Here is a 27,749-nt window from a genome sequence, read left to right as displayed (position 1 = left end):
TCACGTACATATGGTGTAAAATATTCCAGAGCTAAGTTTAAATGCTATAGTTACAGCATCGTTCATGTGCGAATCCTGTTCACCTCTCCCCTGCAAAATGAGTGTTTGCTGAAAAGAATTCTAAGATCGTAACAAAGTTGTACACTCTGTTCCCTGGCTGCACAGGTAAAAAGGGGGAATGCTGTCTGAGCCGCAGATATCCAAGTACACTTACTGCAGTACGTACAACAGTACCTGTTGGTCCTCATTCTGAAGCAGCAGAGCAGGATTTAATCCAGTCCTAGCAGGAGGCTCCAAAGGCAGCACGACGGGCACCGAGGACAGACGGGTCTCCCCTTGCCTTTTGTAGATGTAGAACCACTAAGCAAGGGCGACAGCCCCAACACATCACCCTTTTTAGAGGGAAAAAATGCTTTATTTTTTCCAGACAGAAAGGGGTACAGTCCAGTCTACTCCTGTGCTCTGCCAAGGCCACAACCTTGACTGGGCAGAGATCAGGCATAGTACTGCAGATTGGCTTTTTTCTTTGCTTGAACCTCTAGAATTCCTTCCATGTAGTCCTCGTGGGTGAGCTCTGTAGCTCCACGGCGGAGGGCAATCATCCCCTGCCCAACAAGACAGTATTTAGTGATGGCATGTGAGCGCTGCATCAGTTCTGATGAAGTGCTCCACTTGAGCTTTCTCATCCCCCCCTTACCAGTGCTGGCTGCTGTAGGAGAACACTTACCGCTTCAACGCACACAGCCTTGCACTGGGCTCCATTGAAATCGTCCGTGCAGCGCGCCAGTTCCTCATAGTTCACGTCAGGGCTGATAGGAGCAGGGAGGGAGAAGTCTGAGCACACGTCCCAAGCAGAAGCAAGGGACAGCAATTCCTTAAGACGCGAGTGAACTCTCACCACAGTAGAGTGCCTACCACCACGCCACAGCCCTGACATACCCCCAATGTGAGTGGCAAACACAGCCCCAGGGTCATGCCTCTTCCATACCTGACGTTCATTTTGCGTGAATGGATCTGCATAATTCTGGCTCTGGCCTCCTCATTAGGCATCGGGAACTCAATCTTGCGATCTAATCGTCCAGAGCGGAGCAAAGCTGGGTCCAAGATATCAACTCGGTTGGTTGCAGCGATCACCTAAGTAGAAGCACGGCGATCAGACTGAGGCACCTGGAGGATGGGCCTCTCTCCTCCCCAGGGATCTACCCAGCTTATTCCGTGGACATAATTTTAATGTTGTTTTTCTTCCCCTGCTAAAATGCCCTGGCCCCTGGTAGTGCTCTGCTAGATACCAACCTTGACTTGTGTGTTAGGCTGGAAACCATCAAGTTGATTGAGCAGCTCCAGCATGGTCCTCTGCACCTCCCGATCGCCAGCCTTCTCACTGTCAAACCTGAGGAGGAAACAAGGGGGGGAAATCAGCTAGAACCTGGCCACCCTGCCCCTATGTTTTTAATCACATAAAAAGGCAGAATGACTGCAGTTCACAGCCTTGGTTAAGCTCATGTATTGCACTCAAGCACATGTGCTTTGAGCCCAAGGACTGTGGCAAACACTGTATCTGTGCTTTGTTTTACCCTGTTTCTGAACAGGCCGTGCATTAAGCCTGACTTCCCTCACATACACAGGCAAAAGGGACTGCTAGACAGCCCAAGAGCTTTGTAACATGGCCTGTACCTCACCTTTTAGTTCCAATGGCATCCAATTCGTCAATAAAGATGATGGAAGGAGCCTTTTCCTTGGCTAGAGCAAAAGCATCTCGTACCAGCTTAGCTCCGTCACCGATGAACATCTGCACAAGTTGTGGACCAGCAAGTTTCAGGAACGTAGCCTGGGAAGTGAAAGACAGTCCTGTGTCTAGTTTCTTAGTAGTGCCAGTTCTGAGAACTACACAAGCTCTTAATTAAAACAAGCAAATAAGCAAACAAAAAAAGTCCCAACCTTCCCAAGTAACACCAGTGTGTAGATATACTCCCTTTCCCCTTGGATGTGTCCTTACTCTTTTTCAGCTACTATTCTACAGCAGCGTACATTTTCTAAGGTTCATTTTACCTTGGTCTGCGCAGCACACGCTCGAGCTAAAAGTGTCTTCCCTGTTCCTGGAGGCCCGTACATAAGAACTCCTTTGGGAGGCTGGATACCCAAGTTTTCAAACTTCTCCTTGTGATTCATTGGCAGGACAATGGCTTCCACAAGCTGCAGCAAAATAAAAGTATTAAGACATAAAACCAAACGCCACGAATCCAGGCTGCCCGTTTTGAGTTCAAAGACTGCTGTCCTCGGTCACACTGGTATCACCTCTTGGATTTGTTTATCAAGTCCCCCGATGTCACTGTACTGCTCTGTGGGCCTCTCATCCACCTCCATGGCTTTCACCCGTGAATCATACTCAGTGGGTAGAGTCTCCAGGATCAAGTACGAGTCCTTGTTCACACCCTGCAAACACAAGCTCTTTGCTTTTAACAGGCCCTTCAGATAGCAGTTAATGAACACACATTCAGAGATGATCCTCTGCGCAGCAAGGATGCAGGGATAACAAGCTTAACGCCATCAAATCACAACAGTTTGGCATGGTGGACAACATCGCAACAAATTGGGCATGTTTTAAAAGGAAGAGGCCCAATTTACTTATGGTACAAAAGATTGCTAACAGAAAGCTTACTAGGGAGATATCTAAATTTGGGGCACTTATATATATATACATATAAATATATACACATATATATATATACACACACATATATATGTATATATATATAAGTATATATAGTATATACTTATATAGTATATACTTATCGTATATACTTATATATATAAGTATACTTATATAGCATATATATATACTTATATATACTATAAGTATATATATAAGTATATATAGTAAATATATAAGTATACTTATATATATAAGTATATACGATAAGTATATACTATATAGTATATAAGTATATACTATATACTATATAAGTATAATATATTATATATACTATATAAGTATATAATATATATATTATATATATTATAGTATTATATATATTATAGTATATATATAATAGTATATATAGTATATATAAGTATATATAGTATATATATAAGTATACTTATATATATAAGTATATATATACTTATAGTTTATACTTATATAGTATATAAGTATATAGATATACATATATATATCTATACCCCCACATATATATTTTTATATATATATAAATAACCCCCCCCCACTACTTTTCTATACTACAAATATTAATAAACCCATGATATTCATTTTTATTAGAATTTTAGTATAGAAATGGTCTCAAAATAATCTAGACAGATTGTCTCCTTTCTAAAGGACAAGATACTTGGAATTTTCTGAAATTCCTAACAGTCACAACATCACTCACCACTAGGTCTCCAGGCTTCAACTTCTCAGCATCAACCAAGCCAATAACAGGCAGGAAATATGTCTATAGGAAAGGTAAGCAAAACCAGCTGTACTACAGTAAGACTCTTTTCAGCACTCATACAGTCACAGGCCCATAGAATACACCAAGTTGGAAAGGACCCCCCAGAGACCGCTGAGTCCAACTCCTGGCTCCACACAGCAGCACCCAAAACTCAAACCGCGTGTCTGATAGCACTGTCTAACCACCTGAACTCTGGCAGGCTCAGTGCCATGACCACTGCCCTGGGGAGCCCATCCCAGTGCCCGACCCCCTCTGGGTGCAGACCCTTTCCCTAACCCCCAGCATGACCCTCCCCTGTCCCAGCTCCATGCCGTCCCCTCGGGTCCTGTCCCTGTCCCCAGAGAGCAGAGCTCAGTACCTGCCCCTCCGCTCCCCTCGTGAGGGAGCTGCAGGCCGCCATGAGGCCTCTCCTCAGCCTGCTCTGCTCTGGGCTGAACAAAGCAAGGGACCTCAGCCACACCTCACATATCTTGCCCTCCAGACCCTTCACCATTTTGTAGCCCTCCTTTGGATACTCTCTCAGAGCTTTATATCACGCTGTGGCGCCACAACCTGCACACAGTACTCAAGGTGAGGCTGCACCAGCACAGAGCAGAACAGGACAATCCCTTCCCTCAACCAGCTAGCTGTGCTGTGCCTGATGCACCCCAGGGTGTGGTTGTCCCTTTTGGCTGCCAGGACATGCTGGTGACTCATGTCTGGCCATTGACCAGAACCCCCAGATCCCTTTCCACAGGGCTGCTGCCCAGTCTCTCAGTACATATGTCCAGGATTACCCTGTCCCAGGTGCAAAATCCAGAACTTGCTGTGTTAAATTTCACACAGTTGCCAATTGCTCAGCACTAATTTGTCAAAATCTCTCTGCAAGGCCTCTCTGTCTTCAAGGGAGTCAGCAGCTCCTCCTGATTTAGTATTACCCACATACTTTGTATGCATTCAAATCCTGCACCCAGATCACTTATGAAAACATTGAACTATCCCTAAATGCAACCTTGGGGAACCCCACTAGAGACTGGCCACCAGCCCAATGTAACCCCGTTTACCAGAGCCCTTTGAGCCTGACCCATCAGCCAGTTGTTCACCCACTGCGTTAGGTACTTGTCTAGCTGTGTGCTGGGCATTTTGTCCAGAAGGATGCTGTGAGACACAGTATTGACAACTTTGCTGAAATCAAAATACTAAATATCACATTATCTAGGTTCCCTTGGCCAACTAGATGGGTAACCTTATCGTAAAAGAACACTAAGTTAGTTAAGCAGGACTTCACCCTCATGAACCTGTGCTGGTTATGACCAATGACTGCAGCTTTTCAATAACTCCCAGAGTAATCTTCTCCATCATTTTACCAGACACTGAAGTCAGATTGACGGGCCTGTAATTACCAGGGTATTTCTTACACTTCTTGAAAACTGGGGCAAATTTAGCCAGCTTCTTGGCTGGCTCAGACCTCCCCAGATTCCCAAGACTGTTGAAAAATAACAGAAAGCTCTTATGATGACATCAGCCAGCTCTCTGAGTACCCTGTGATGAATCCCACCTGACCCACAGACTTCGGCACACTCATCTGGAGCAGCAAATCCCAAACAAGTGTAGGGTTGGCTGGGAGTTTATCATTTCCCCAGCCATGGTCCTCCAGCTCAGGGCTCCAGGGCCCACGATCAGTGATAAAGACAGAGGCAAAGGCAGCGTTAAACGTCTCTGCTGTATTTACATCCCTACCGGTGAGGCGACCAACCTCACCAAGTAACAGACCGATGTTATTCCTAGTTGTTCCTCGCACCTCGCTGGGCACATGGCTCTTACCTGGCGCGTAGAGGTCTTGATGACAGCACACTTGCCCTTTCTTTGGGAGTCCAGGTCAATGTTTGCTCCGTCCTCCTCCTGGTCGTTGGGGTCAACATCCAGTAGCTGAAAACCAGAGCGAGAGAATTCCTTGTAACATAATCAGGCTAGCAGCATGCCCCCAGATTTAATGCTTCTAAACTACATGGAGTAGGAAAAAACTTCCCGTTATCCATTAGCGGTAGAATCCTAAATGCTTTAAAGTACCCTATAAAAATTCATCTCTTCCTTTCCTCATGAAGCAGCAAACAGGAAGACACTATCAAGCCCATAACAAAGCAGTAGCTAATGGCACTGATTCCTTTTCCCATTACAGCAGCTCACATTAAGACTTAAGCTCATTAAGTTTGAAAACACAAGTACAAAACAACACCCTTTTAAAAAGTAGAACCACCAACACCTTTTTTTTTTTTTTTTAAGCAGATCAGCAAAATTACTGAATTACGAAAAAAATGTAATGTAGCATCTGGCCCTTCTCCAGGCTTTTGCAAACTTAACTGGCCTCTTACAATGAACAAAGCAGGCACACGACAATGTGGATGTGTAAGTGGCTAAAGGACAGAACCTCTTGCATTCATACGACTTGGTTAGCAAGTCCTTGGATGAGCAGGGTGCTTATTAGTGCTTATTATTGGTGCTTATTAGTTAAGAATAAAACTCTCTAAATGTTGTAAATTCCAATCCATTCTCTTCTTTCTTTCTTTTTTCATAAAAATCTTTCTGATTAGGGTCTCTTAGCTACTGTTGCTTTAACCACAGAACTTATCTTAACGCAAAGCCGGGCACAGTTTACAGATTTTTAATTACCAGAGCCATCACTTTCCATTCATCGTGCCACAACTTTTGGAAAACACATGCCAGATTTCACATATCCAAGTCTATGCTAAGCAAAGCAGTGCCTGACAGCTGTGTTGTGCAGAGATGTCCAGCAGCTTACACCTCCCTGAGAAATGACCCAGACAAGACATGGGCAAGTGATAAGCACTTGCAGGTCACAAATGAAACCAAGAGAAAAACCTGAAGCCCTGATTCCAGGATCATTAGTGGTTTGAGAATATGCCATGACTCAAATTACTAATGAGCTCCCCTGCCCTCCTCCCTCCTGACATAAATTGTGCACACTTCTCACTCTGCTCCAGAAAAGCACGCCGCTCTCACCTCAATAACATTAGAGACAAGGTACGGCAGGGTTTTGTTCACTTTGATCTTCTCACTGTTCTCTTTGATCTTATCCTTCATGGCCTGAAGCTCATGGGTCACTCTGAGCACTTCACTCTTCATGATCTGGATTCAGCATGCAGAAGAAAGAGGTAGAAATAACGTCAGAAGTCTAAGGCAATATAAAATGTATGTGTTGTTCTAGAAGTAGAACACACAGAAATTCTAAAAACATAAGTCTGAGGAGACAGTGTAGACAAAGGGAAACATAATAGAAAAAGAGAAGACAGCAAAATAGCCCAAACTGGTTAGGAGTTAGAGCTATGCAGTCCATTTGGTCTCTAATCAATACCCCTTAGTAATTTCCTCCCAATGTCACTTGATACATTCGGCCCAATCAACATGTCAGCTCACAGGGTTGCAATATGGGTTGCAGCTACAGGGTTGCAATAAAACTGTTATTTTTTACTATTATATGTATATATGTATTTTATATGTATATATATATATACACACAAACAGATACACAGATAATTTAACATAGACACGTGCACATCTACATCCGTCCATTTAAAAGTTACTTTCTGCTGATTTAAAGAAGAATCAGGTACTGGAACACTGATAAAACTATAGGCAATAGCATAGGAACAAGCAGCCTGAAACTCCCTAAACTTAAAAGAATCACAATAAAGCATCAAAGCAAACAACGTATGAACGGGGAATGGCAGAATTAGGGCTCGTGTCTACTGAGAGTAGCAGGACTAGCAGCACTTTTGCAGTGAGATGCACTGCTGCTGCTCCCAGTGGAACAAAGAAATGCAGGTGCCATTTTTATAAAGCCATTACATTCTACAAGATCATATGAGAAACCAACTTATCACTTGCTTCCATAGGGAAAAAAAACCTCCTCGTTTTCCTCAAAAGCAAAACATTCAACACTAGGGTAATATCCATGACTTGCATCCCACAAGGAAGATAGCCAGGTCCTCATCAGGCTCATCAGACAACTCGGGCTGAGAGGAACCTCTGGGGGCCTCTGCCCCGACCTCCTGCTCAGAGCAGGGCCAGCTGTGTGCTCCCACCAGGTAGCTCAGGACTGAGCCCAACTGAATCTTGTAAAATTTTAATTACCAGAGCCAAAGAATAGGACTACACAATGGGGACTGCAACTTCACTGGACAGCCTGTTCCACTGCCTGACTGCCCTCCCAGTGAAAGGGTCATCCTCATAGCCCTGCGGAGCCTCTTTAAATTTGTGAGCTGTTTTTTCAGTTCATGACCTGTAGCTTATGCCTTGAAGTAACCTAGAATTGTAGAATCTTCCAGGTTGGAAGGGACCCATAAGGATCATAAAATCCAACTCCTGGCACCACAGCTCTACCCAAAAATTCAGACCATGTGACTAAGAGCATAGTCCAAATGCTTCTTAAACTCCGACAGGCTTGGTGCTGTGACTCTGTCCCTGGGGAGCCTGTGCCAGTGTGCAACTACCCTCTCAGTGAAGAACCTCTTCCTGATGTTCAGCCTGAACCTCCCCTGCTGCAGCCTGACACCATTCCCTCGGGTCCTATCACTGGTCACTAAAGAGAAGAGATCAGCGCCTGCCCCTCCACTCCCCCTCGCAAGGAAGCTGCAGACCGCAATGAGGTCCCCCCTCAGCCTCCTCTTCTCCAGGCTGAACAGGCCCAGTGACCTCAGCTGCTCCTCATACACCTTCCCCTCTAGGCCCTTCACCATCTTTGTTGCCCTCCTCTGGACACCCTCCAACAGTTTCACATCCTTTTTGTGCTGTGGTGCCCAGCACTGCACACAGTGCTCGAGGTGAGGCCGCAGCAGTGCGGAGCAGAGTGGGACAATCACCTCCCTTGACCAACTAGCGATGTGGTGCTGGATACACCCCAGGATGGCCCTCCTGGCCCCCAGGGCACACTGCTGGCTCATGTTCAACTTGCTGTCAACCACAGCCCCCAGATCCCTCTCTGCAGGGCTGCTCTCCAGCATCTTGTCGCCCAGCCTGTACACACAGCCAGGGTTGCACCATCCCAGGTGCAGGACCCGGCACTTGCTCTTGTTAAACTTCATGCGGTTGGCGATCTCCCAGCTCTCCAATCTGTCCAGATCTCTCTGCAAGGCCTTTCCACCCTCAGCAGAGTCCACAACTCCTCCCAGTTTAATATCATCAGCAAATTTGCTCAAAACACCTTCCAGAATTTACTCAAAACACGTTCTAGGACCTAGGCCTAGGCTTCAATAAGATATAACACCTTTCTATAAGAAAAAAAAAAAAGACAACAAAACACACAAACCCAACATTGGGAGCACAATTTCTTCTTATTAGAATATATATAATATATATTTTATATTTTATTTTATATATATTATATATATTCTAATATATAATTTTAATTTTACTATATAATTTTAATTTTACTGTGGATTTTGCTACTAACTGGAAGGAAAAACGGCTGAAAGATTAGAAAGCTCTGTAATCACCATCCACCAGTAAGCATGTTTACATCCAAGCCTGTCGTACCTAACACAGGTGGTGCTCAGTGCCACCTGGTGGACACCCACACGCGCTTTGCTCCCTTTCCTGGTCACTGTCACAGTTTGAGAGCACAGTGTGAGCCCCACCGACTGTAACCCCAAATGGTCTCAGAACTCACTGCACCTGAATTGGTCCTGTTTAATGGAAAATCCATTCTTCTCTAAAAACTTAAGTATAACACACAATAATCCACAGGGCAGAACCTTTACAGGCAGTGATAAAGAAAGCATTATATAAAAACATAAAAATTTATAAATTTGATTCAATTTAGTATTGGAAATGCTGAAGGAAAACCACATGACGGGAGGGTGCCAATAAATATTTCTGCCACCATGTCAGTGATGCTCTTACTACAAAATGGAGGCTGTTTATACTACACACTCTATTCTGCAATTTAAAAACAAGACACAAATTTATCTTTGGTGTTTTAAGTTAAGAAGTTAGAAACACTTGCAAAGCCTGAAGCAGCAGGATAAAGTTGCCCTGTAGAATTTATGAAGTAATTTATCTCAATAATACTAGCCTCGAGTAGTAGGGATGAGCTTAAAGTTTTAAGTGCATTTGTACATGGGATAGGTCTGATACCACCCTATGGATCTTGGGACAAGTCTACCCCAGGACTGGTTCTTTTTATCCTTTTTATGAGTGACCCAGATGAGGGGATGGAGCACAAAATCATCACATCTGCAGATGACACTAAATGTGAGGGAACGGTCTATACAGGCACAGGCAGAGCTGCCACTCACAGGGACCATGAGGGCCTGGAGGAACAGGTGTGCAGGAACCACACAAATCCACCAAAGACAAATGCAAAGCCCCGCATGTGGGAACTGAGCGTACCCTGTGGTGACACAGACTGGGGAGCAGCTCTGCTGAAAGAGACCCGGGACAACAGGCTCAGCGTGAGCCCACAACGTGCCACGGCAGCAAAAGTGGCAAACACCACCCTGGGCTGTGACAACAGGAGCGCAGCCAGCAGATGGAAGCAGGCACTCAACAGCTGTTAGATCCCAGCCGGTGCCCAGTTTGGGGCCCCCCTTACAGCAAAGGGGCCGATAACCCGGGCTGAGGGGACACAGATGGGCAGGGGGCTGGAGTGCAAGAGAAGGATCTGAGGGAGCCGGGCCGGCCTCCCCAGGCCCTCCCCTTCCCCTCATTCCCCCCTCAGCGGCCGGGGCCCGCTCCCCGCCCCGCTGTGGCCGCCTCAGGGACCCCGCGGGCTCCCCGCACCCCGCTCGGGCCGGGCCGCGCTACCTTGATCTCGCTGTCGAGCAGGCGGGTGCGCTGCACGATCTCCTCCGTGGACATCTTCAGCACCTCCTCGCCGACGCCATCCTGCGGGGCACAACGGCACCGTCACCGCGGGCCCCGCGCCGAGCCCCCCAGCCCCGAGCCCCCGGCCCCCAGCCCCCAGCCCCGGCCGCGCACCTCAGACTCGTCCCACACCGACGCCATCTTCCCTCCCCTCAGCGGCCGCTGCCCCGCCGCAGATTCCTCACGGCCGCTTCCCCGCGGCTGCCTCCGCGGACGCCGAGGCGAAAATTAGCGGCGACCCCTCGGGGGCCGTGCGGGGTCCCTACAACCCCTCCACCCTCCCTCACAGCCTCTCTCCCCCCGCGGCCCGCAGCGCGCCCGGCCGTGGCGAATCTGCGGGCGGGGGCGGCGCGGTCCCAAAAGTGCTGCGTGATGGCCCCGCCGCCATCTCGGGGCGGAGCCGGCCCCGCGCTGCCCCTCCCCGGTCCCCTCACGGTCCCCTCCCCGGTCCCGGTCCCTTCCCCGTCCCCCCGGGGGCGGCAGCGGGCGGCTGGCGGTGGTGCGGCTTTATTGCGATACACACAGAGCGCGGGGAGGCTGAGGGGGGACCCCGGGGGCGCTCAGACGTAGCCCGGCTTCACCGAGAGGCGGCGGCAGTTGGGGCAGCCGCGGGTCCCGTTGGTCTGCAGGCACCTGCAAGGCAAGGGGCGGCTGGCAGCGGGCGGGTGAGGGGACAGGGCAGAGCCCCGACCCCTTCCCCACCCCGCCCTGGGGAGCAACTCTGCTTTCCTGGGCTGCTGGGGACGGCAGAGCCCGCTGCCAAGCCTCTGGGGTGATCCTTGGTGTATTCTTAAATAGGTGATGTTAAGAATCAACTTTCTGTCACATCTTAAAGGTCTAAAAATAAAAGTATGCACAGCTAATGGTCCTTGGGTGGCACCGGCACAGTAACAGGCTGAATGCCTTATACAGCTCCATACAAAATCTAGCTAAAATGTAGGTTTTATCTACCTAGGGCAAAAAGCCAAACTGCCCCAAAGTGAATTGCCCTGGAGGAATTAAGTGGAATAATCTGGAAATTGCCTACAAGGCAAGGATGTGCATGAACAATCATTTAGAGGATGGAAGTGGGATGGACTTTAAGGCCCTCATCCTTTAAGGCCCTGATACTCAATGGGATGCTGTGGGACACGGTTATGCATGACAAAGCCTGAGGAATAACATAGATAGAAGTGTCCTACTCCGGGCCCAAACAGCCCCTGACTAATGTCATGGCAGGGATGTGTAGTACTTCCAGCTCATTACTTCAAGTGGAAGAAGTGGGAGCACGGCAGGGCCTGGAGCTGGTTGTTCTTCTCCCCAATCGACTCTCCGCACATGCCGCAGTACAGCTCCATCTCCTCCACGCATTCATGGAACTTCACTACATGGTCACGCAATTCGCGCTGCTGCCCCTTTGTGCGATAGATCCTTTCACACAGGCAGTGGAGCTTCAGCAGGCCAAGCTGCGCATGAAGGGCAGAAACAAGAAAAGTGACCAAGACGAAGACAGAGCAGTAGCAGAGGGACAGGAGACTACTCCAGCCCCATTGTCCAGCTAGAAAAAAACAGCACAGCAGGCTGTCCAAGGGACAGGGTCAGTCAGAAGGACATTTGGTCTCTCAGCACTTCCTAATATTAACCGTAGCCTTGCATCACAAAAGGGGAGAGCAGGTTTGAGGCACTCTGCAGCTTTTTCAAGATGGTGTTCCTAAACTATGCATGACATATGCTGCATTTCATTTTCCTCTGCCTCCAACCAGCATGCTGTTCAGCTCTTGCTCAGCCAACAATATTTTCCAAGAAGTGAACTCTAATCCTCCAGCTCTATGGTTGTTTCACACTGCATTTTTACTGCTTCCCACTGTGATCCCTCCCTCGCTTTACAGACTTGCACATTGATGATCATCTGTGCTAATGCCCACAACTAAACACTTAACAAAACAAGTCAAGCATCAATTAATGATGCTTAATCATGAATTAATGACGCTTAATCATTAATATGGAGACCATAATAAGCAATAACAAATGTGGATACATGAACTCTAGGCTTCTTAAATTGCTTGACAGAAGACTACAGATAGTGCTGAAGAGAAGCTGCAGTATCCTACCTTGTTCCCTAGTCCCTCTGCCAGCTCCTGCCCCTTTTCAATGCTTTCCAGAGCCTGTGAACAGAGAGCACACATCATCAGTTCTCAGTCTGATATAACAGAAACAGACTTCTATAAATACCCTGCTGGGAGTTAATAAAAGAAAGAGGTAAAGAGGTACAGAGTAGAATTTGGATAAACAAGCATTCCTGCAACTCAGGAGACATAAGATGGCTGCCTGACAGATATACCCCCCAAAAAAAAAGTTTATCCATAAGAAACTTTTATGGTTCCCTGAAAGACCACAAATAATCGCAGAGCTACATTTCCGTTCCAGCCATAAACCACACAAAGAAGGGGTATGGCATTGGCAGAGGCTGGTGTTTATAAGCAGAGAGAACATAGACTTATTTAAGCTGAATCACACTGTCTTCAGGATTGGGATGAAGCACAAGCAAAGCAAGCCTTTTCCCCATCCTGCCCTAATGCTCAATAATCTTTAGGGAACTCCAATTTCATCTGTACCTTAGGGAGGAGAAAGTATCAGCACTATCAATATACCACGCTCCTCCATTTTTTTCCTGCTCTTCATATATCTGCTTTGTCCTACTTACACATGGTGCAGTGTAGGAGTGTACTGCTAGCACTCTTTTTCAGTCTGAAGCAAAACGTTTAGCATAGCAGCTGTTATGTTATACCAGCTGAGTCCCTACTTTCCCTTAGATGCCACAGTGATCCCCACTGTTCTGATAATCAGTCGCTGTTTCCTAGAACTATCAAGACCTACTTTAGGTCCAAGAGGAAGAAGAGACCTTCCCTGAGACACAATATTGATAATGAGGAACATTATTAAATTTTCACCCTATAATTTGGCATCACCACTATTCTATGGGATGAGGACCAGCTGAGATGAAAGAACACACCTAGAACACAGCGGAGATGGCATTAGACCTGTGGTAGCAGCAACAACCTAGGGTAAGGAACTCACAAAGGAGGGAGGCAGGAACTGAAGAGCAGCAGCAAGAACATAACTGAGAGCTGTGCCCAGGCAGAGTGACTGTGTAATGGAAAACCTGGAATTAATGACCGGGACTAAGAAATAAAGTGAAGCACATGAGGCGGAGGAAGAGGTGCTGAGAAGTGCAGGGGACTGTTTGTCTGCGACAGGAAAATGAAGACTGCACAAGAGTTTGGGCAAGCAGGCTGTGCCAATGGCAAGGGAGGAATTGGCATAGTATTGACTACATGCAATGACAGGAGACTGGGACTAAGTGAGGAGATTGGGAGGCCAAAGAAGATTGGGACAAGAGCAGGGAATCTGAAAGTGGAAATAGTTAAGTACATGTATTGCCATACTTAATTCTCATATTGGGATGAGCAGCATGAAAAATGGAAACTGGGACTGGTAAAACTGAGGAACAGGCTTGGAGTGAGGGGAATATTCACCACTGTAACATTTGAGGAGGTCACCTTTGGGGCAAATGGGCATAAGGTTCCTGACCACCAGGGCAGACTTGCTTCTAACACCTGGAGCAGAATCCAAGCTTCATTTCATTCTTTTACGGGTTTGGTGAGATCAGGGCTCTGCAAACCCCTCATCAGGGGCTCACAGGTGAGAATTGTCTGCAAAGCCCTCATCAGGGGCTCACAGGTGAGAACTGTTTGTGCTAGCAGAGGGTGGCAATGGCTAAAGGTGAGACCAGGGGATGTAGGGGTTAGATGAGTGCTGAATATTCAACTTGTTTATAGGCCTACTTTCTGCATCCTGTACCACAGGACACATATGAGATGTGAGGCTTGGAAGGGATTACACTAGGCAGTTTTATGTCCACAGGTTTCTTCTTCCAATGCAAACGTAGCATTTAGTTACTAACATTGCAAGGTGTATCTCACCCCGCTGACTTCCTACTACCATGGGGAACTTGGATGCTGACAGCGCCCTGAACTTGCCTTTTCTGACAGACACATACTGCTTTCCTTCTGAGATGCTTCATTTTACTTTGTATACTTTGTGTCTCTCACGACTAGTAAGAGTGTAACTTCAGCACATCTACATCCAAAACAGGATCTTGAAGTGTCACTGTAGAGGCTCTGCAGGTTGTTCAGCACTCGTTCAAGACCAACTTTTGAGCATCTCCCTCTGCAGCCCACTAACATTCCTGCAGTGCAATCTGCAGCATTTAATACAGTCAGGTATTTCAGACACATACACTGCCTAAGTATTTTCAAAATAAGTAACTTCACCTCCTTGTACTGTGTTGACCTGTTGTCTATTCCCAACTCATTTTCTGCTCTCATTTCTGTTTCACATCATGGTTTATATACCTTCAAATTTCCTCCAGGAATTTGATGACACATTTATCTGCAGAGCACATGGTGGAGCTGTAGAGCTGTCTAAACATCGTCACTAACAATAAGGAGCTTAGTCATATTGCTAAAAAGTAGGCAGTGGAATCTATTTCAGAGCAAAAGGATAAGCTGATTGCCTACAACGGCAGGAGCAGACTTCCTTTCCCCAGTAACAGTTTCTCAGAGTAGTGTTTAAAGTCATCAGGACTGACTAATGAGACAGTTCTGTAAGACACCAGGCTGACTCAGAATGGATGTTCATACTGTTAGCAACAAATTCCTGACTGAGAGGGACCATTCGGAGAAATGCAGCTGTACGAGCAACAGCTCTACTGCACGTTGATGGGCATTCAGCTCAGAAAATGACTGCTCTTATCTCATCTAAAAAACTTGTGTAGAAACAAGTTTATAACTGACCTTGTCCAGCTCCTTCTGGATCATCCAGCACTTAGCCACTCCTAGCAGCACCTGGATCTGTCCCAGGCGGTTTCCAATCTCTGTCATGATGCTCATGGCAGAATCATACCGAGGAAAGGCCGTCTGCAGAAGCAGGGAGGAAAATGCATGTTGTGCTTTGGCCTGCTTTTTACACCCTCTTGCCATCCCCTATGTCCTTCCTGGCAGGAAAGAGCTGTACCTGCACATCTTTGCGACTGAGATGGATATCAGCAAAGCACAGCAGACACAGCGCTTGCAGAGGCCGGTCACCATGCTGAAGGGCAATCTTCATGGACTCCTGAAAGAAATAGTCTTTAGTCAGCAAGAGAGCTTGCTTCTGGTTCAGAACAGGGCTGGGCTGTGCTCCAGCCACTGAAGGGTCAGCTCCAGAGAAATGGCACAACCTTTTTAAAGAAACTACAATTGCATTCACACTCCCAACTAGGGGACATTCATAGGCCCAAACTTGGAGGCACCCAGGGCTACTGAGACCACAACTCTAAGACATGGAGGCAACATCTGTATCTAGTCAGGTGTGAATGCCATCGCATTTCTTCCTCTCAGTCTTGTCCTGTAGGCAAAATACCCTTGCTGAGACCTCTGATGCTCTGCATCTGCCTGCACCCTATACCTCACAGCAGTCCATGGCATCTGCCAAGCGCCCCAGCTTCCGATAGGCCACTGCCATGTGGTACTGGCTCATTGCACGGTACTTCAAGCTCCAGCCTGTCCCGTAATCATTCACCAGCTCTGCTGCTTTACATGGGAAGAACAAAGCTTTCTCGTAGTCCTGCAAGGCAGACAAGCAGACAGAAGTAGGTACAGCAAAAGTAAAGAAAAAAAATAAGGAGAAAAAAGCAACCATTATAAGGAAAAAAAAAAGCAACCATTTTTGATTTATTAATGCTGCAACAGCTAGCTGCTTTTTTTGTATGCCTTTCTTCCCCTGCCTGTCCTCTTCTACACGCCTGGTTTTCTAAATTGACATGGATATCAAACTGCGGAAGGTGGAATTGCCATATGCTGAATTCATATTACTCCATGTGTTCAGGACACTGGAGAAACGACACAGCAAATGAATTTTATATATTGCACCATCAGCCTCACGCTGCCAGAATCATTTCCCATCTTCTATAACTAAAGGCTGAAAACTCTCTGCTCGTGCATCAGCTCCACTTTCAGCATCTACGTGGAGCCCTCATGTTCTCCATATGGCGAGTGAGGATCTCTGAGAGGTTGGTTATTCAGCATTGCAGGAAACAGGAACAAAAAAATCACAGCCCTACCAAATTGGCAATAACTAATAAAAATACTTTAAGCATCTTTCTGAATTAAAAACTTTTTAGAAAGAAATCTTATTTTACAATAAGGACATAAAACTATTAAAGATATCTAAACCATTCTCAAATGAGATATATGAAGCTGCAAAAATGATAAGTTTTTTTTTTTTTTATTCTCCAAGATGCACAAAGGCAACCTCAACATTTTAGTTTCTGTTCTCTCTTCTTATTTCATACCTCAAAAGTATACAGTATAATATTTGCCTCTTTATTTTTGGTACTATGAGGGAAGTTTAAGGAGTTTTCAACACTTTAGTTGGCGAGTCTTCCATTAGTGACAAAAAATCAAGACTTCTATGAAACTATTTGTTGAGTTTGTGATATTAGTTAGAACCAGTAAATCATCCCACCCACAGTTCTTGCCTGGTTTTGTACATACAAATAGCTATTTGCCTGCAATAGTGGTAGAGCTAGAAAGAGAATCCATGAGTTCTGGCTGCCAGCCCTGTGTGCACAGTGCCTCCTCTGATGTGATCTTCTTTGAAGTTAAGTTTGATCTTTTCAATTCACAGCTGCTTCTGCTGTGCTGTATAAGCATTCCACTAATCCTCCCATCCTTACTACAAAGGGGAATACTCACTGATGACTTTACCAAGTAGAGGTTTTAACTTGAAACGCTCTCCCAGCGCTTCGCTTTCTGTAGCAAACGTCTAAGCTGAAATTCACACAATTTCCAATTCTTTCCATAATGAGTCCACCACCCCGCCATCCTCTCATCCCGTAGGTTACTGCACCTTTATCTGGGCATAGAAGTTCCCGAGGCTGCAGCAGACTCGACACTCCAGCATCTTGTCATCGTTGTTGTGTGCGTAGCGTAAAGCTTTCTCAAAGCACTCCAAAGCCTTCTGGAAAACACTGAGGCCCAGGAATGCATTGCCCATGCTGAGGCTCACCTGGCCGTTCAGCTGCAGGCTCACAGTGGTACCCTGCATGTTCAAGCATGTCTTACAGTAAGATATCGTTTTCTGGAATTCACAGAGTTTCTCATTGCTGCGAGCCAGGTTTAGGTAGCCCTCTGTAAGGTAATCTGGGTCTTCCAGCTCCCGTGCTGTGTCAATCTGTACCACTGCAAACTTCAAGTAGAAAAGTCAGTGTTTATAAAAGGCATATCATTTAAATAAATACAGCTCAAAGACCCACACAGTAGCATCCTGCACTGGAGAAGTGGCTCATCTCTGAGCAGCACAGCATGGGCTGAGCAGCACTGTATAAATTGAGCAGTTACCCAGAGGTTTACAAGGCATGGGAGCTGTCTGAAGAAACCTCTCTCCACACTGCCTCTCGGACAAGATGAACTGGAATGGCAATAAGTGGAAAAAAACGTTAAATGGCCCTGAAGAGAAGCAGGTAAGGCAGAAAACATCTGACAATGCAACTCATTTTTCTTTCACTTGGTTTAATTTACTCTGCTTTCTCTGGAATGCTTAAGCTATTAAAGTACTCAAAGAAACTAAGCAAGCTTCTTCATTCATCAGTTTTATACAGTCAAATTACAGTTGAGTCGTATTAATCATTTTTGTTCTATAACCCTCAGGATTCATTGCATACAGTTCTCACAAATGATTCGAAGTCTTTTTCTTTTAGACCACAAGCTCTCCTGAGCAGGGACTCTCTTGTATGTTTTGTGATGAACCAAGCACACTGCTGGCTGGAATTAATGCCTGTAGCAAAGGTAAATATTTAGCAATTTTCTCCATGTGTTTGCATTAGAGATTAGCAGTTAGATTTACAGGTAACTCCCAAAGGCACCAATTCCTTCACTTTTGCACACTGGCAACAGTTGATAATTTAAGCCACTAGAATATATTACATATTCCACAAAATAAAAAACAATCAAGCTGTTTATGCTTGGGTATGTATGTTCACCCCCCTCCTTAGCGCTTTAGGAAGGCTGCTGTGTGTATCCAGCAACGTGCACTACCTTATGCTTTCCTGGATTCCCTTACCTTTGTATCACTTCTTCATTACTTCCTGATAGTCACAGCCTCGTTCCTTGGTGTGAAGTAATTTCTCTCTCCAAGAGATTGAGCATCATAACTCTTCTTAAATCCCAGTTAATTTCACGTGTTTAATTCACAGACCCCCTTTTGTTCCTGTTATTTCCTCTACCCCATGATTTATTGCTAAAGTTCTCCATCCTCTATCTTTGATCATTTGCAGTGTAAAATCTTAGTTTGACTGAAGCCATTTTCTTTCCTAACACTGGGAAGAACTAGAATTCACCTACTCTGATCCTGTTTTCTGTTCTCTTCTCAGGCAAGAAGTTACAGCTTGAGTGTCGTGGGCCCATTCATTTGCCTGTTTCTTGCTTCTGTGAAGCCTTCAGTGTTTTCTTCAGGTAGCCACATCTTACCTTTTCGATTCTCTCTTCTCTAATCAGTCTGTTGTTTCTGCCACCACTTAATCCCACACGGCTTCTCAGAATTTCTTTTTTTTTTCTTCAAATGTTTTCCAAGTGTATTAATACCCCTCTTTCTTCTTCATGCTAAGCATCTGCTTTGTAGGTAAGGCTTTGATATGCGCACAGGTTTACTAGCAAGAGGATTCCCCCTGCCCCACCTTCTAAACAGAGCTACCAAACACTTTTCAATGAGATGTGAGCACCTTCTTCACTTTTTATGCTAAATATTGAATGATTAGTCTCTTAAGAGGAAGCCAAAACCATCAGGACAAGAATATCAAAGCCCTTTAGCAAGACCTTATTTCAGGCTGGGATAGTTTCTTAAGACTGTTACAACATCCTCTTGTCTTTAGATTCCTGAGTCACTCTCCCAAACACTGCCTGCTACTATATGTGGATCCTGTGACTTCTCAGATCCCACTTGTCAGCTTCCTTTTGTCCAGTTATTCAGAAGCTTTATCTTCATGATCTTTAGTGAAGCTTCAGCTTCTTTTTGCCAACCTTTCATCAAGCCCTATGTCCTTCTTTCTTCAATGCTATCCTGACAATAGGGAACACCTCTGACCTCAACCTGTCAGACCCCTCTTGGAACATCTCTCATCACCCTTCATCCCCCAGCAAAAAAAGCATCTCCATTCCCCTCTTAATCAGTCCCCATGCAAACAGTTACAATAAAAAAGGGTAAGATCTGTGTCAGATATTAAACAGCAGTTGAAGAAGATAACAGACACCTCAAGATTGACACTTATTCTATATAATCTATTTGGAGATCTCATTTTACACTAATGCATGTGCTATAAACAGTTTTTACAGTAAAAAAAAATAAATAAAGGCCATGTTTTCATGCCTTTTTGTGAAGCCTGATTGTCTGTAGAACCTCATTAATTTGGGAATCCTGAGGGACCAGACTCAATGAAAGCAGTACTCTGCGTACCTCGTAGGCTGGAGCTATTGGTCAACACAGTGAATGAGGCAGCCCACAATATGCACCCAGTAGCTGGTACATCCGACTGCATGCACAATGAAAGCCCTGATTTTACATTCTGATCTCCAGCCACTCTCCATAGTGGATGCGACACAATGGCATGCATTCATCTCCAGTTTGCCTTACCTTCAGCATATCTTTGTATCTGCCCATCTCTGCGTGAGCAGTGATGAGGCAACCCAAAACCCGAAACCTGCCAGCAGGATCCGCAGACTTCTCCAAAACCCTCATCCAGACTTGCAGCGCCTTTTCGGTCTGATTAGACTGGTACAGATGGAGTCCTTTTTCTATCTGTTGCTTTGTCTGGTCCTGACCCATCTCCCATGCATTAAAAAGCCTCATATACTAACCTCTAAGGAGAGCAAAAAGGAAGTACCTGAGAGAGAACACAACATAAAATGCCCTAATACAGGAGGGCGGGTTGTGTGCTCAGAAAGGTTTGAGCCATAAAAGCCCAGCCGTGTAAGGGGGCTGGAGCTATGGTAAGCAATGGCAAGAAGTGGTTGATCAGCACTGAAGGCAGAATCCCAAATCCATTAGGCAAACGTCTGGCTTGTTAAGACTCCGTCAATGCGTTCGGCTGTCCAATCCCATAAACAAAGAGGAAAAACACAACAGGGAGAGAAAGAGAATAATCTCAAGCGATGGGAGTGAAACTCAATCTGAGCAGCCACTGCTGGGCCCCCCCATTGGCTGCAGCTGCGCCTGCCAGTCCTGCTCACATGGCTCCCAGGAATGCTAGTCAGGCTTCCCAGCTCCCAAGGTCAGGGTGAGCCAACTGCCCACCCCAGCCCGCCAGTATGCGGCTTATAAATACCCCAGGGAGAGACAATCAGCTGAAGTCACAGGGATGTCTCAGTTCTCTTGCCTTTCTCCCTTGCCATCATCCTCTTTTGCAAGCACTGGGGGGGCGGGCTAGCCTAGGAGGTAGCAGCCTCATCTACGAATGTAGCTTTAGGAACGATACATGTCTGAAGAAGTAGGGTATGATTTTAGAAGTTTCAGCACATACATTATGCTTGCAGCAATGTGCCTAGTACTTTGCCAGGCTAAAAAAATCTGCCTTTCTCTTAAGACCTAAGCTGAGAATGGGGACAGTTTTTGTGGCCAACGGTCAGGATCTCTGCCACTGATGTGCTGCAAATGTGCCACTGACTTGTTAACCTCTCTAGGAGAGCAAGAAGCTAACCACACTGAAAAACTTTGTTCGTGACTGTTACTCACTGCCATCAGATACCTGCAAGTCCTCCAGAAGTTTTCAGTAGAAGTTGTCAAAGGCACTGCTGAAGTTCTGCTTCCAGAACTTTCTGATCTTTAATGACGACTGATAATAACAACTGAAAGCAATACATTTCTGCATAAGAAAGATGCAAGCACATAAGAAGACTGTCAGCCCAATTATAAGGTAGCTTTTAACTTGCCTATACATCTTTGAAAGAGTAAAGTTAGACTGGTTACTCTAGGAATCAGGTTTCATACCTCTATTGATCTGGTGCAATTTTAAAGGGCTTAGTCTTTGTTATGTATAGATTTACTCTGTCCTTCAGAAGAAGAGATACGTGGGGAGTAGGGAGATGCATCAGAGAAGTTTAACATTTTTCAGATACAGAAGTTGCTGACACCTGTTTGGGATCCTTTTACAGGCCAAATAGAAGAAATGGCAATTCAAAGTTTTAACAGCAGACCCAGATGCTGAAGCAGGCATGTCTCATTCTCTTCTAAGAGCTTTTGATATTCACATTACTTAATTTTGCATTGTTTTTCAGGGATGTAATGTGCTTGGTGAAGCTTCAGAATAGACTGCATGCTCTCACACTCTAGAAGTAGAAACTATGGAAAAACCTATAGAAGACTGCAGGAAAGTAAAGCTGACACAGAACTGGCTCATGCGCCAAGATCACTTCAGCAGCACTGTTAGAATATCTATTTACCCTATATTTTAGGATTTCATTAGAAGTCTGATTTGGAATATAAAAAACCCTCTTTCCAGCAGTGATTTTTATATGCCCATCTGGTGATGGGCACATAACGGTGAGTGGCAGGATGGACACATGATACAGAAGGTTGATCCCCATGGAAAGTGGTGGTAATGGTGAGGCCATCTGTTTTTGGAACTTGGAGAAACTGAAGTTAAGAGGGACAGAGATGGGAGACATTGCAGCTGACAGCATGAAAGAATGAAGCCAGGCAGGACTCAAAAAGAGGGAAATAAAAGAAGTCACGATTATTTGCTGGAGCAGACCATTTTGTAAAATTACCTTCCACAAGTAGCCTGTCTGTACCTTAACTCATCCTGATGCTTTTGGAACTCTTCATCCGTAACGCTGCTCTTATATCTGATGAGGAAAGGTCAAAGTGGAAAGGAGATGCCTTGCAGTCTGCCAAAGCCATTCTAGCAGGTAGATGATCTGTCCTGCATTTTCTTGATTGCACTGTACTTCCTTGCTTTTGAGTTGCATGCTATTCTCCTCTGAAATGCTGCTTAGTTTCTTAAGAATCCACTCACAACTAGTCTGCCAAGATGAAAATTTAACCTAGTAAAATAAGGGCTAGATCTGTCAAGCTCAAACTGGTCACTTTCAAAAAACAGAAACATACTCTGATATGTAACATACCACTTTGAGTCAAATGAGGCTGCCTAAGTATGGAAGGGTAAATGGGTGGCATCGTCAAGACACTGACTGTCTGAGAAATTAACAGCAGTCAGTCTGTGGCTCAAGATTGGTCTAGTTTATAAATTATAAAAGTACAGCTTCTACATTAAATGATCAACAATTTTCCTCAGGAACTGCAAATAGGTAAGCCTGTGAGGTGCATGGAAACACTAAATCGGGGAATCTCACCTGTCACGCTGTGGAGCTATAGTCATACACACGGTCACTTCCTCAGAGTGACCACACTGAGCTGCTCGTCTCCTTCCCCACTGCTCTTCATAATGTATCCCCTGTGGCTCCTGGCCATATGAAGACAGCAGAACATGGCTGGTAAAGTCAGGAAGATTGAAGCCTGGAGTTAAAACAAGTAGTGAAAGCTGGAGGAGGATGTGAGAGGAAAACAATTTTGCCTAAACATTCAACATCAGGACTTATCTACAGATTTGTGTGTTTTCATGTTGATGAACTTAAGAACCCATGTGAAATGCCAGCGATTTTCAGAAATTAATACACTGGCTCTTATTTGTAGTTTAATACATTTAAGTATTGATAGTTCTAGTCTCAGTTTCATAAGATATAATGGACAAAGTTGCTAACTGATTGTGTGAGATGACGCTAGCCAACTTTGTTGCACAAGAAGGCATCTTCCATTCCAGCTAAGCAAACCACTTCTCCAATTCAATTGTTTCTCTCCATCTTTCACCTCGGACATATCTGAACTGAAATCTCTCCAGCCCCCCTTCTCAACAGCTGCAAATTAAAATGAGTGATCCCAGCACACTATGCAACAGGTGGCTCAGCGCCTTGCTTCGCAATTGGTGCACTGCGGAGAATGGAATGCAGCACTGAATCCTGATGCTTGCAAGTGCTCTCAGATTTATTATCATGTAGGAAGTAATGGGGTGAAACAGAGCATGCCAGATAACAGAGAAAAAGGACACGGAGGAGGAACATAGCTGCCTTGAAAGTGCTTGCAGCCTGAGATGGAAGTCAGAAGGAAAAGCATTATTGAATTGTAGGATTTTTCACAAATGGGGCAGAGTCATAGCCGATGTGGTACTTTCCCCCTCAGAGGGGCAACATTAACATCAAACTCGGTCAAATTTATAAAGTGAATTATACTCTGACTACAGCAAATATTTATCTTTAGACAACTCAAACAATTAATGTATCTTAGTTCTAAGAGCAAAGCAGGTTAACTTTAGCTTATCACAAAACCTGAGCTAATTAGTCCTGAAGTGTTATAAAACCCCAACAGGTTTTATGAAAATTCCAATCACTTTGGATTTCCCTGTGTGGTATTTTCAGGACCAGGAGCACTGGGGACTGCAGACACCAAGATAAGCTCAGCAAGCTGGGTCTTTTTTGGAGTAAGGAGGCAGTGGAAGTGGAAGGTATGAGTTGATTGTAGGAGAGGTATGAGTTGATTTCTCCAAGAGTGCTTATCTAATCCCACACACCACCACGCATCCATGCTGTTGTTATATAGGTCAAGTTTGGTGTTATGCTGAAGTTCATCAGCCCTTGAAACACCACACAGCACACTGCATGCACAGACAAATGGCTACCCAGCACTTCTGTGAGGCTGCAGATATATCTACAACCCACTCCCCAGTGTATCACGTTTGCGTTATCCACGATTTTTAGGATTTGACTAGAAAATGATACAAATTGAGGCTACAGAAACAAAACCTTTTTCATTTATACTCAAGGTAGCTGATCTACACGGAAGGCTACTTTGTGCATCTAGAATAGGTATCATTGGACCATGAAAATTTTTGTAGCTCACGGCTACAAAACTGGAAGACAGTTCTCTCGTCTCTCTTCAGCTTCCCACACCTGTACCCCAAAAGAACCTCAAGTTCAAGACACAAACACAACACACAAGGACTCTTCTCAAACAGTTTAATAGCAAATAAACAAAGGAAGGTACCACACTTGGCATATACAAAATGACTTGTTGTCGGTGTGTCTGTGCAATTAAAACAGCTTTAAGTTGCCCTTTGGGACAAAAAGAAAAAAAAAACACACACACAAAAGGAAGAAAATTCCTTTAACACATACTCGCTCGTTCCAAACTTATAACAAATCTTTTCATTTTAAATCCACTACACAAACTCTGCGATCAGATCAGAAAAGCAACATGTGCTCCTCTACTTTTGAAACCATTAAAGTAAAATCCGTAATTCTCTACAGAGTACAACACAATTTCACACAAAAAGACATTTTGTTTTGCAAATCAAAACAAGAAAAAAGGAACAGCTCAAACAAGGTAAAGAAAAGCATTTCTACGACTGAACCACGACTTCGAGTTGATTAAATTCCGTTACTGCAGAACAGACTCTACATTTGGTCATAGTGGCAATTTGTTTTCTCATCACATTGTGAATCACTTTACATTGTTTTCTAGTAGAAAAGGCAAAAAACTGTACAAAACCCCTAGTGTTAAATACAATGTTTGTACCAATAAAAAAGCCCACAGGTTTGTCTCCAAAATGTAAATTTTCTTTTTAAATTATTCACAAAAAGCAGCCAAAAATCAGAAAGGCAGCTGCTGCTCCACTGTCTCAAATCCATTAAAACCACCACAGAACAATTAAAACAACCAAAGGAAGAAAAAGGAAATAAGAAAGGAAAGAAACATCCAACGTTTGGCATTTTGGTTTTCTTCGGATATTTTTCCACAGGTTTCCCCAGAGTTCCTTATGGAACCACATGCGCACGTACAGAAATGCATTGGCAGTTGCTCAATACACTGCAGGGTATCAGTGCCCCCAGTGACACCCAGCCCTGTGCAATCAGACTGTGGGAATGACAGCAGCCAGCCCACAACCCTACCTCCAAAATAAACAAGCCTCTACCCTTTTCTCACCCAGCCTCACACTTCACTCCCAGGTATCTGTACCATATCCAAAAAATGTTCTGTCTCGAGCAGATTAAGGACTTTCTACACAAATCTAACCAGTATCTATTGAGAATATACAGTATCCTCAGCCAACTCAGGAGTAGGGTAGGAGGATAAGTCCTTTTGCATCCTCATTAGCCCAAACACTGGACAAAAGTAAGATTTCTATAGAATCAAACAATTAATTTTCTCAGCAAACCCCTTTCTCCTGGGATTTCACTTCACATTATTTTATACTGTTAAGATACCTAAACTAGCTCGCTTTGCCTTCTGACTGAAACTTCATCACAGCACACACTCTTCAGGTGCCTTCATCTAGAAGCTACGTCCCAGTTTCTACCTGTGCAGATCGTATGTAGGGTAGGGGGAAGCCTGCCACACAAAAAGCAGTAACCTGTTCTCTTTCATCCTGCAAGCTAGAAAAAACTGCTTAGCTCATTACCCAATTAAAAACTAAACAAAAACTAAAAAATCTCCGTAGAGATTCCCCAGCTAAGGCCCTTGAGAAGAGAGCTGGGGATGGTACCCTGTTCAGGTAACAGCTTCAGAGGCTGTTGTATTGTGCTTGTCACTTGGGAAAAGAGCCAGCAGTTGTATGACCAGGTTTAAAAATACTTTCTCTAGAAGATTTCCAACACTTTGTTTCAAGAGCTACCCTAGATCCTTCCAGGATCCTGCCACCAAGGTCTGATTGATGGTATTAAGCTGGGGCTGGACTTCACAAAAATGTGCCCTGATTTATACAAAATGCTAGTAAAGAGTGTTTCAAAGGAGCCCCAACTTCAGAGAGCTTTAGAAACAGAAATACTGTGAAGTTCCCCCACCTTCCTGCTTCCCAGCTATCCTCTTCCACCGAAACTCCTACTACAGGAACAACGCAACCAAGCCCTCAGGAGCCTGTGACAGCACTGGAGATGAAACGAGGTCCAGGTGCTCTGTCAGGCAGACAGTCTAAGTGCACAGGTAGATGCCCTCAGGTGGCTTCTGATCAGATATTTGCCATACCAAAAACACCAATTTAAAAGGATACCTTTGAAACCCGTTAAATTGCTCAGTTTTTGCACAAACTATAGAAAACAGAGAGGTGAAGGTGATATATACGAGGGTGTGAAGAAAACAGCAGGAAACATGCAAAACATTTCTGGGCACTATCTCAGTTTGAAAGAATAAAACGAAAACATCACATTTTGCTGAGGAGATTGTAGTTACGAAAAAAAACAAGCATGCTGGGCTTAACAAAATACAACATCAACTTTGATACTTTGATCAAATTTTCACTGCAGACTGATAATCACACAGGGAAGCGGGGGAAAAATAAAACTAAAAAAAAAAAAATATCAGTAAATGCCAGGGCAAAAATGTAGCTACAATCAGAAGAAAATGTAGTTCAAGTGTTTTCTGCTGATGCCACTCAAGTCACAAGTTTGAACTCATAAAAACACATGCTGTCTCCTCAAGCACAGAAACCAGATCAGCAAAATGTGACTAGGAAGTCTCCTGAAAGATTGAGTCACACCACATAATTGACTTTTTCTTCAAAACTGTGTTTTTAAAACTAAGCACACAGAAAAAAACTAAGCCTAGAAAGTGATTGGCTGTATGTTCACAGAAATACAAATACTCCACAAGGTATGCTAGCAAGGCTGCTCTGAAGACAATTACAAAGAATCAGATTCACAAAATCAAGTGGTTATCTTACGAAGGTCTAGAAAAATAGAAATTCTTTTATATTCAAATGCAAGTTTAAATATTCCCCCTTCAGCAGTCTTTCTAGCAAAACCAATTTGGCAGCACAAAACAAAAAAAAAAAAAACAAAAAAAAAAAAAACAAAGAAAGAAACAAACATAATAAAAATACACATCAGCATCAAAAGTCAACACAAGGTCAAAGGTGAGAGTTCAAGCATCAGAGAAGCTGAAGAGACAAGGATTTGGACGATGTACTTGAACGCCACATCGACATGCTTTAGGCACAACGATGAACAAACGGCAGGAATCTAGAAAAAAAACAAACCAGAAAGAGGGAGACCCACTGAGTTACACAGAGCAGTACATCCAAACGAGGAGAGAGAGAACAAGAATGGGCACTGTACAATGAGACCTCCTGGGGAAGGGAGTTGACAGGGAAGGGCAGCACATGCCAACGATGGACAAGTAAAAGTCAAAGTACATGAAGGACACCAAGTAAACATCAAACTGCCAGAAACTAAATGGAAGCAGAGGCCTTGATTTCCCTCAACATCCAGTCCGTGGAGCACTCCACAGCCAAGTGACACGCTGACTAGCATGCATTCACCT

The 27,749-nt window shown here is 44.6% G+C and overlaps 3 protein-coding genes across 21 annotated transcripts in view; all 3 read right to left on the bottom strand.

The window, feature by feature from the left end:
• Positions 1 to 363: 363 nt before the first annotated feature.
• PSMC3 (proteasome 26S subunit, ATPase 3) lies at positions 364 to 10,586 on the bottom strand. The gene is made up of 12 exons (XM_082761474.1): positions 10,425 to 10,586; positions 10,251 to 10,331; positions 6,450 to 6,575; positions 5,253 to 5,357; positions 3,387 to 3,449; positions 2,296 to 2,433; positions 2,050 to 2,193; positions 1,680 to 1,828; positions 1,294 to 1,390; positions 989 to 1,134; positions 728 to 809; positions 364 to 605 (listed from the first exon to the last, which is right to left on the bottom strand). The coding sequence occupies exons 1-12, from the start codon at positions 10,449 to 10,451 to the stop codon at positions 495 to 497; spliced, it is 1,269 nt and encodes a 422-aa protein (XP_082617600.1). The 5' UTR covers positions 10,452 to 10,586; the 3' UTR covers positions 364 to 494.
• A 215-nt stretch (positions 10,587 to 10,801) lies between these two features.
• Positions 10,802 to 20,591, bottom strand: RAPSN (receptor associated protein of the synapse). 3 transcript variants are annotated; one of them, XM_082762267.1, is made up of 8 exons: positions 20,019 to 20,579; positions 17,241 to 17,579; positions 15,798 to 15,956; positions 15,366 to 15,464; positions 15,146 to 15,268; positions 12,401 to 12,454; positions 11,556 to 11,755; positions 10,802 to 10,943 (listed from the first exon to the last, which is right to left on the bottom strand). In XM_082762267.1, the coding sequence occupies exons 1-8, from the start codon at positions 20,232 to 20,234 to the stop codon at positions 10,871 to 10,873; spliced, it is 1,263 nt and encodes a 420-aa protein (XP_082618393.1). In that variant the 5' UTR covers positions 20,235 to 20,579; the 3' UTR covers positions 10,802 to 10,870. The 3 variants fall into 3 exon arrangements, with proteins under 3 accessions (XP_082618393.1, XP_082618395.1, XP_082618394.1); XM_082762269.1 differs by having other exon boundaries at positions 20,243 to 20,579; XM_082762268.1 differs by lacking the exon at positions 15,798 to 15,956 and having other exon boundaries at positions 20,019 to 20,591.
• A 3,696-nt stretch (positions 20,592 to 24,287) lies between these two features.
• The window catches only part of CELF1 (CUGBP Elav-like family member 1), a 58,729-nt gene continuing 55,267 nt past the window's right edge, over positions 24,288 to 27,749 (bottom strand). For all 17 annotated transcript variants that reach the window (XM_082762626.1, XM_082762627.1, XM_082762628.1 and 14 more), the window contains one exon: positions 24,288 to 27,448. The gene's annotated coding sequence lies outside the window, so the exon portion shown is untranslated. The remainder of the gene's footprint in view (positions 27,449 to 27,749) is intronic.

Source organism: Aythya marila (assembly GCF_965140915.1).
Source record: "Aythya marila genome assembly, chromosome: 5".
NCBI classification, from domain to species: Eukaryota; Metazoa; Chordata; class Aves; order Anseriformes; family Anatidae; genus Aythya; species Aythya marila.
The sequence above is the reverse complement of the archived record's forward strand: the minus strand, read 5'-3'. Positions and strand labels throughout refer to the sequence as shown.

What these genes read in the sequence shown, in the direction of transcription:
- PSMC3 (XM_082761474.1), bottom strand. Translation starts at nt 10,451, where the DNA reads ATGGCGTCGGTGTGGGACGAGTCTGAG. An exon ending in TCAAGACCTCTACGCGCCAG is followed by an intron (nt 3,450 to 5,252) that starts GTAAGAGCCATG and finishes CCTTTCCTATAG; the next exon opens with ACATATTTCCTGCCTGTTAT. An exon ending in TTGATAAACAAATCCAAGAG is followed by an intron (nt 2,194 to 2,295) that starts GTGATACCAGTG and finishes ATTTTGCTGCAG; the next exon opens with CTTGTGGAAGCCATTGTCCT.
- RAPSN (XM_082762267.1), bottom strand. Translation starts at nt 20,234, where the DNA reads ATGAGGCTTTTTAATGCATGGGAGATGGGTCAGGACCAGACAAAGCAA. An exon ending in GATACAAAGATATGCTGAAG is followed by an intron (nt 17,580 to 20,018) that starts GTAAGGCAAACT and finishes TTCTACTTGAAG; the next exon opens with TTTGCAGTGGTACAGATTGA. An exon ending in TCCCACTTCTTCCACTTGAA is followed by an intron (nt 10,944 to 11,555) that starts GTAATGAGCTGG and finishes CTTGCCTTGCAG; the next exon opens with GTGCCTGCAGACCAACGGGA.